The sequence below is a fragment of the Polyodon spathula genome, chromosome 15 (assembly GCF_017654505.1).
Source record: "Polyodon spathula isolate WHYD16114869_AA chromosome 15, ASM1765450v1, whole genome shotgun sequence".
Classification (NCBI taxonomy): domain Eukaryota; kingdom Metazoa; phylum Chordata; class Actinopteri; order Acipenseriformes; family Polyodontidae; genus Polyodon; species Polyodon spathula.
Genome location: NC_054548.1, coordinates 22,223,447 through 22,233,219, shown reverse-complemented (window position 1 = coordinate 22,233,219; position 9,773 = coordinate 22,223,447). Strand labels below are relative to the sequence as shown.

Below are 9,773 nucleotides of genomic sequence, written 5' to 3'. Positions count from 1 at the left end.
GACCCCTTGGTCCTCTAACAGTATAGATACACTGGTCAATTTGGGTGATAATAACCACAAGACTATGTAATGACTGATTTCCTCAATGGTTTATATTTTTTAAGTAGGGACCAGTGTGTGTTTGAGCTTAATGGAGCTCAGTACGACTATTCACTTTGGCACTTATTCCTTTTTGAAACTTTAGCAGATCCATCTCTTAAAGCCTCTGGCCAATGCTAAACTAGCAGTGGGGGAGATTCTGCTAACTCACTTTAAATGTATTCATAGTGCATAACCTTCCAGGTGCTTCAGAATGAAGTTACTCAGTGTGTGATCTCTCTTCTACCAAGTTTAAACTTGAAGGTACCAACAGCTATGGCCAAAAGGGATGCATCACCCTAGTTTCTTAGATTACAGATGTTAAATAAAAGATCTATATTATATTCATATAGTTTTTTTTTTTTTTTTTTTTAATTTGTTTTTTAAATTATTATTATCTCTCAAGTCATACAATTCTAGGTGATGCAAAATATTTGGTCATAGCTGTAGAGTATCTCCATTTGTTAATATTGCCCAGTACACTAGAGATAGACACCTGTTTTGTCTGCTCTTGTTGAAAAGGCAGTGTCTGTAGCCAAGAGTCTTCCAGCTACTTCCCCTCTAATGCATCTTCCTTGGTTTATGAAATTTTGGCATTTTATGAAATTATTGTTGATGGATACTTCCTTGGTCAAGGTCAACCTTGATTGTCTAGCCACAGTAGACACTTGGTTTGCCACCTCAGTCCTCTTCAATTAGCTTAGAATAAGCTCTGTTCTCCATTTTTGCATTAGATTCCAGAGGGAGCCAGACTATAGAACACAAACTGTATATGGTCCATAACTTAGCATTGCAAATTATTGTCGATAACAATTGTTTGTATAGCTGTGCTCAACAACATAACATTTAAAATAACTGAAGTTTGATCTAATATATATATAATTTCAGACTACGTAAATTAATTTTGAACAGTTCTGTAACAGCTCGAAATCCATTCTCATTGACTCTTATGACCATAAGGAAGTATGTACCTTGGTTTTAAGTACTGTACTTCTAACACATTGACGCACAATTTTATATCTCTTACACTTTTATTGTTACTGTACAGACAAACTCAAGGCTAGCCAAACACTATGAACTTTGAACACCAATTTAGTAAAATACTGGTTAGGACTTATAACTAGGTTTTATTAAAGTATTTTATTTTGGTTCATGTATTATTTAAGCATACCTTTCCAGTAGGTTCAGTCCCTGGTAGCACTAATCTTTGAGTTCCTGATATTGTTACTTTAGGTAAGGCAGTCCAAGACTAGTACAGATTGAGAACTGCAAAACCACCAGTTTGTGAAAATCATTGCTACCACATAATCCCAACAAAGCCACAGCTGGATGGGGGTGGTGGTGGAGGATTACTTAATTTATATTAATCCTCAAGATGAAGTGAACTGAGACATACATGCATAGCCATGGAGTACTTTGGCAGATGTTGCTATTGTAAGCAAAATGTGAGACTTATTGAATTAAATACTCAACATTCAAGTTTCAGTTTCAGATTAAAACATTTAACTTATGACATTAGCGGAAACATACGTCTACTTGAATGTTTTATGATCAATGGTTTGAAGTTATGGGTCAAGGAACATCTTAATCCTAGCTTGAACACCCCGACTCTTCTGGTTCGCTCTAACAGAGGCAGACAATTACACCAAATTGTGAGGTGGCAGTGAGACATCTTCATTATCACCAATTCTTTTATAAACTGATCCTGTACACCATAATTATCTTCCCTTTTTGCTTCGTTCATGTCACAATAGAGAATGTTGAGTTTTTACCCTCAAAATGCACTTTCACAAGTGTCTCACTGTCAGAAAAAAAAAAAAAAACCCTGTGACCTAAATCATTCACATCTTATTCTGAGGCCTGGCACTTGTAAACAACCATAGTGCTGCAACATCAAGTCTATCACAATTCTTACTGTGAATGGACACATGTTGATATTCTGCTGCATTATACTAAATCTGCTTCTCTAAGCATGTATCACATCTGCATTATGTAACTGAAGCATAAAGCAATTTGTGTTCTCCAACTCTTGCTTTAAATATCCTGCTTGCTCATTTATACATTTCATGAACTGATAGTTACAGTGACCACATTATTATCATTAGTATAAGTCAATCATAAACTATATGCCAATAAAATAGTATTTAAACTATCCTACCCCTTGTCAGTCATTTGCATTTGATGCGGATCACAACCAACCATTTTAACAAATGTTGAAACACATCTTTATTATAATCAATTCTCCTGACACCACTTCTATAAAATACAAGAATAGATACAATGTATACAAAGCATTAACAAAACTAGGTTCCTTGTTTTTGTAACAATTAAAAAAAAAAAAAAATTGGCACTGTGGATTTATCCCAGCTAACGCCTAAACACTGGCACACGGTATAATGCAGCTTTATGGCTGTTAAAGTTCATCTTTAACCTGAAAAAAAGAAAGAAAAGTCATAGTTAAAGGCATTACATTATATACACTTTAAAGCCAAGACAACACATATTTCAATTCAATATTGGGATCATGACTGCTTTTATGGGTATGGCGAGTGGTGATTATGGACTATTTGGCTGCAGGTCCTGCCTGTTAAGGGGAGAAGAAGCAGCAGCCACTGCCCTCTGAAAGGGGAACTGAAAAAGCCATGCCCTTCCCCACTCATCAAGGTGACTGCCTGTCATTAAGGTGGAAGTTGGGGAGGTGGAGAGCAGGATTACATACAAGGCTATGTGGTCCAGTGGTTAAAGAAAATAGCTTGTAAAAGGGTGGTTCATGGTTCAAATCCTGGCTCACTCACTGTATATGACCCTGAGCAAGTCACTTAAATTTCTTGTGCTCCGTCTTTCGGGTGAGACGTTGTTGCAAGTGACTCTGCAGCTGATACATAGTTCACACACTCTAGTATATGTAAATCACCTTGGATAAAGAGGTAAATAAACAAGTAATAATCATAACAAATTACAACTGGGATTGCGACAGCAACGCCCAGGTGAGTTTACTTGCGATTTATATAGCATATGACGAAGTGATCAAACAATGAGAGAGAAATCATTCAATAATACCTCCCTCGAATTTCAGCCTAAGCTTCTAATTACTTGAAATATGATATCCCATAATACGATTTATCTCGTCTGAATGACCAACTCTCTAAATATCTAAAACAGTAAGTTCAAATATATTCACCATATCTCTTTTACCAATAAGTTTTTCTTACTGTGGTACTATAACCAACACATGGGTGACACTCAATTTAGCTAAGGAGCACATAAATGTGAAACATCAGATAGCACCCCTCCTCCTCCTCAATTAAAACCTAATATTAGCATCTGCATCTGTATTGTTATGATGAGCGTGGCATCACTGATTTTGGTTTATTTTCATACACTGACGGTTAATTAACGTATACACGCGTGACATATGCAGTGCTCCCCCTTAATAATGCTGTAGCCAGGAGACATAGTTAAGAGACCGTGCCGTTTGTGCTCTGCTGTAGAACGAGAATGCTTGCGTTAGCGTAATGGCACTATGGGGCAAATGGGAGCCGTGACTGTACCACCTTATAACCTGTTCTGCAGTATAAAGGGGGAGCACTGTTTGTTCTAAATGAAAATAAAATATGTATAATATGCAGTAAAAAAAATTGTTTGTAAGAATTCTTCATAAGCACACATGCTGAGTAAAATCATTGCCCTCTTGCTTTTTACCTTGCCCACTATTACATGTTGTGCTCCATATCTAACAACATACCTCCTTTCTGTGACAGGTGCATGGGAAGAGGTCATCTTTTGGTTGCTCCACTAACTCCATTCCTTCTCTTATTTTTGGTTCACCTACTTGTAAGTTGGCATACTCCTAAAACATAAAAAATGGTTTTCCTTGCAAGAGCACCTACCAACTGGGTACTCTTGGTGAGACTGCAGCACGATTCGGTACATTCCTTTTGGTGGATTCTTTCTCCATAGGAGTGAGAATAGCCTACTATTCTTTATAGATTGGCATACAATGCTGAATGAGGTTTTGTCCTACAATAACGTTAAGCAAACACCAAGCACATTACATTTTACCTTGGTGCAACACTGTCGTTTCTTAGTGCTGTAAAGTACTACCAATGTAGACTAACAGTAACATTAATATATGCACCACAACCTGTAAAATAGATTAATGCTATATTTAACAGGCACATAAAACACAGACAAAACAAGACCTCTCCAAGAATATTCTACTTCACATAATACATTTTTTAAATATCCTAAATGCAGTATCTTTACAAGAAAGACAATGATTCATTGAAAGAGCAATGCAATTTAGCTGAGAAGACAAGTATTCCATAATTGTCTTTCAAGGTTATGTTTAAACATGAATCTGTCTGTTCATATTACATAAGTCATTAAACTCTTCACATGAAACAGCAATAATGTAAAGGTGTGGTTCCAAGTAAACAGATACTGGCATTACTGTAAAACCCTGACAAGCTTTAGCAAATGCCAATGTGCAATCGTGAATTACATCAAGGACACCAGAATCCTGCTAGATAAACAGCACGTAACATGAAGTTCAAGCCAAACACAAACTCAAATGACTTTGTTTCAAGACTTCATCTATAAAATCTCCAATAAACCCTGATTCTGATACTCAAACATGTGCTTAAAAATGTCTGAACTAAGATTCATCACAATTGCACATGTAGTTAAATAGATATACTCTTACTGGCGACTTTAACAACTGTATCTAATACTGGGTCACAGTGTACACAGGCTGGCAGTGTATGTAAATTGTGACAGAGTACATACTGTATGGAAAGACGAATACACACCTTTCTTGTTTTCAATGTGACCACACAAAGGAGGGAAGATTTCAGAAAAGCCTAGTCTGTATTACAATAATTATAAAATACCACATTTCATTCAAGCAAGTTTGTAACAATACTCTATCGTGATGTAAAGAAATAAGGATGTATTTTGGTGAATTGTCAACGCAGAACAGGGAAAATGTATAGCATGTTACATAATTTAAAGATGTAGCAAACAATTAGGATGATGCTAAAGTGGTTTACTTTACCTGGAAGAGTTTAACATAGTAACAAAATATAGTGTCCCCCATGAGACTATTCCTGGCAAATTCCTGACCAGCTTTTGCAATTTTCTTGGCCTGAGAAAGATAAAGAGTTACAAGTAAAACAGCATATATTTATTTTATTTATTCATTATTTAGGAAATGAGACTTAAGCCTAATTTGCACAAACATTAATAGCAAACATCACTTCATACACAAACCAGACTTTAATTTTAAGATGTCAGAAGAGGCAATACTGTACATAATTTCTGTTTTTTAGGGCCTTTGACTTCATTTCTGTTTAAAGAGATCTGGTAATACTTTACAAATAACCTTGTACTGTTGTACAGAATCATCTTCACTTAAATCTAATCGTGTGCACACACACATAATACATTTCTTGAATGAAATGGGCATTAAGCTTGAATAAATGTGTTATTAGACTGCATGATCACATCTTTCTTTGGAAAATGTTAAAATGTACCTCTTCATCATGATTTTTCACCCACTGTATCTTTTCCAGGAGATCACTCAAATCTCTTTTAAATGGAACGTAGTGCTCCCAGGGTTTCAGGTCATTGTAAAAGTGCTCATAGTAGACAGAGTCCTGCTTCAAGACAACACTGTCGCCAGCCAGCAGGTAAGGCAGTCTGTACGCAGCTACGGTACCATCAAGACTGATTTGATATTTGTACTGCAAAAAACACAAATAACATACTAAATATTATTATTATTATTATTATTATTATTATTATTATTATATAATATTATTATTATTATTATTATTATTATTATTATTATTATTATTATTATTAATAATAATTATAATAATAATATTAATAATAATAATAATGTTTTTATCACACTATAAACAGCTTATTCAATATCCATTCAATGGAACTACGCTACATGATGGTTTTCATTAATTCTACCTATGCTATTTGTATTATATGCTTTCAGATTCAAGGTTTATTTTCCTTATAGCAACTTTACTTTATTCTGAATTACCACAAACATTTTAAAACTGACTGAAAAAAAAAATATCAGTATATTATTTTAAGGACATTACCTTTCTTTGCAATTGAAAAAAATATATATAGAAATATAATTTTATACAGGAATTGCTGCAGTTTAAAAAAAAAAAAAAAAAAAAAAAAAAAAAAACAGTAATCAAGCAAGGAGAACAAAGGTCTGCCAATCAGCACACAAATCGAATGAAGAAAAAGATGTGGCAAGAACTACCTATACTTACAATTTTATGAGATACTTTAAGCATGCAAGGTTGATCTTTTCTTTGAAAACTCCAGGTCATTTCTTTTCTTTTTATTACCTGAAACGTTCCCATTGGTGTTTGTAGTTTGAGGCTCATAAACCAAGCTATTGGCCTATAACCATGTTCAATAAACATATTATTTACTTTTCAGTTTTACAACATATACTGCACACGTATAACTTCTGTATCATAGTAATACAGTCAGCACTCGCATATCCGACCCTGTAACATTTTGACTTCAGTGATGGTTAAACATGTGTGACGCATATCTATTTCATTTGGCCCGTTCTAACCCGTGTCCGTTTTTCAGGGAACATAAAAAAAGATACAAAATCAAAAAAATACATAGCCGAAAGGGCTGTTTTAAAATAACTAGGCTTATATTGAGATGTACCGTATTGGTTTTGTTTGTACAGTACTATATTTTCAACAGAAGTATTTTAATTCAGAACGATATGATTCTGAAAACATCACTTGCCAAGAGAGACGACATGCTAACTGTATACAGTACATACTTTTAAATCGGTACGTACTGTAGCAGTATGTAAAATTTCCCGTTAACGACAAAACAGCAAAATTAAATCTAAATGTTACCCAGGCATAGAACTGCGTAAAAAGTAAAAGGCAATACAATTTAGCAAAAGATTAAAAAAAAACAACAGTATCCAAACTCAGTATTCCAAATTGCAGAATATAGTGCTCGATAAGGCCCTAATGTCACAGTTCAGTTGCAAATGAAAATGCACAAAAACTACTAAAGATCACAGATTAAAAAAATAATAGGCGACATCACAGTGCTGTTCTAAAACTATTTCATAATTAACTGTTACATTACCGTAGCTTGTCTCGTTCGCTTTGTTTTGGCTGCATTTTCATCAGGTGAAACCGGAGGAAGCATTGTGTGCACAATAAAAACCAGACTGATTGGGCATGAAGAGAGAATATTTATTTATTTATTTAGTTATAACGCAGGCTTTGACGGATATCTGAATAAACTGTAACACGAAAGAGATGGGCTTTGTATCAAAACTGGTGACAGAGTCAGAAATCACGTTTGATGTGTAAGTGCATTATACAGGAATTGCAGTTTTAAAAAAAAAAAAAAAAACAAAACAGAATAATCAGGCAAGGAAAACAAAGGTCAGCCAATCAGCACACAAATCCAATGAAGAAAAAGAAGGGGCAAAAACTACCTATACTTACAATTTTATGAGATACTTTAAGCATGCAAGGTTGATCTTTTCTTTGAAAACTCCAGGTCATTTCTTTTCTTTTTATTACCTGAAATGTTCCCATTGGTGTTTGTAGTGTGAGGCTCATAAACCAAGTTATTGGCCTATAACCATGTTCAATAAACATATTATTTACTTTTCAGTTTTACAACATATACTACACATGTATAACTTCAGTAACTGTATACAGTACATACTTTTAAATCGGTGCATATTGTAGCAGTATGTAAAATTTCCCGTTAACGACGAAACAGCAAAATTAAATCTAAATGTTACCCAGACATAGAACTGTGTAAAAAGTAAAAGGCAATGCAATTTTGCAAAAGATTAAAAAAACAAAACCACTAAAGATCACAAATTAAAAAAATAATAGGCTACATCACAGTGCTGTTCTAAAACTATTTCATAATTAACTGATACATTACCGTAGCTTGTCTCGTTCGCTTTGTTTTGGCTGCATTTTCATCAGGTGAAACCGGAGGAAGCATTGTATGCACAATAAAAACCAGACTGATTGGGCATGAGAGAGAATATTTATTTATTTATTTATTTATTTATAACACAGGCTTTGACAGATATTCGAATAAACTGTAACACTGAAGAGATGGGCTTTGTATCAGAAAACTGGTGAGAGTCAGAAATCACATTTGATGGGCAAGTGCATTAATTTGTTACATATACACTGCTGTTGAAAAGTCTTAAGACATTTTGCACATTTTTTGGGGTGGGGGTGGGGGGGTTACATTACCGTAGAATCAACCTGCGCCATCTACAGAATATCATGTAGTGAATGTGTCTAAGACTTTTGCAATTTTTGTAAAGCAGTGCATATATAATGGGGATTGATTTTATTGTTACTACAAAGCCGGTAAAACATGACTGACGTGTATCTGGGTAACGGATATCCAAATGCTGACTGTACATTAAACACATATTTTTATGCCATTTATCTATAAAGATGCTTTTTTATTATTAGTATTATTATTAATTGCTGAATGCAACCTAATGATTTCTATAATTTGATTATTGTATAAGAATACAACAACTGCTATTGCAACCTTTGAAGAATATGCATGGGATGCACCTACCTTAAAGAAGTCAAAAAACGACACGTGCTTTACTAGTGGGCCATAGAGACTCTCATCGTGTTTGAAAAAGAAGAAGTTTGTGAAGGCAGCATCTATTAAATCTGGATGTTTGCGTGCAAGTTTCACCAACTCTAGCCTCTCTCTTCGGCTGTCCCGGCCTCTCCAGAATGCAGTGCTATTCTTATCCTCCCAGACAGGCCCTGTGTTGGCCTGAACCGAAATCATGTCCAGACTCACACTAGTTGAGGCAAAGATTATGAGGGAGAGAGTTTTCAACATTTTACTGTGAAAAACTAAAAGAGGTTCTCATAAATATTTACTATCAACCAATACAAGTATATTCTACCTGTAGTCTTTGATAAACCTATGCAATTTTTTTTTTTTTTTTTTTATTATATTCTGATACTTTTTTAAAAAAAAATTAACTTAATGTTCAAAGGCTTATAGTTACACTGTACAGTGTTTCATACATATCACTGAAAGAGATGAGTATATATGATATGTTCAAAAAACATTAAAATGTATTTTAATTGTAACCACACAACTGATTTCACAGTAGCACAGTGCAATGATTTTAAAGATAATAATAATTTAACAAAAGGCAGATTACCGGCCCATGGTCTCCAGGACAGATTCTGTTAAATCGTATGTTGGCATGACAATGTCTCTTGTTTCATTAGACCCACACCAGGATAAAATAGGATGAAGCTTCTCAGTGGGTTTTCTTTTCTCTAAAGGCCAGTCTCCCAGATTCACAAAGAATTCCACATCTGGCAGTTTTACCTGGAAAATACGGAGCAAAATTACAGAGTATACGCATTATTCCGTTTAACCTTTCACAGCATAACGATTTCTAATTTGTGCTTGTCTAATAATTGTCTTTATAATTGCTAGAAGTTTCTCAATAATAATAATAATAATAATTTTAGGACAAATCTTTTGTGGCAAAAGTTTTGCTTTTGTGGATGAGGAAAAAAAGTTGCAAGAATAGATGCCTATAATTACTTATTTCAGCAATCCTTTTGCAAAACTCCAAAAATGCTAATTCAAAA

At 34.4% G+C, this 9,773-nt stretch overlaps 1 protein-coding gene across 2 annotated transcripts in view; it reads right to left on the bottom strand.

Moving 5' to 3' along the window:
• Window positions 1-1,005: 1,005 nt before the first annotated feature.
• Window positions 1,006-9,773, bottom strand: part of LOC121328099 (protein O-glucosyltransferase 2-like) — a 14,657-nt gene continuing 5,889 nt past the window's right edge. For both annotated transcript variants that reach the window (XM_041272587.1, XM_041272588.1), the window contains exons 5-10: window positions 9,332-9,504; window positions 8,722-8,959; window positions 5,613-5,822; window positions 5,135-5,224; window positions 3,824-3,928; window positions 1,006-2,509 (exon numbers count right to left, since the gene is read on the bottom strand). In XM_041272587.1, the coding sequence (XP_041128521.1) occupies window positions 2,492-2,509; window positions 3,824-3,928; window positions 5,135-5,224; window positions 5,613-5,822; window positions 8,722-8,959; window positions 9,332-9,504 (834 nt within the window). In that variant the 3' untranslated portion in view covers window positions 1,006-2,491. The remainder of the gene's footprint in view (window positions 2,510-3,823; window positions 3,929-5,134; window positions 5,225-5,612; window positions 5,823-8,721; window positions 8,960-9,331; window positions 9,505-9,773) is intronic.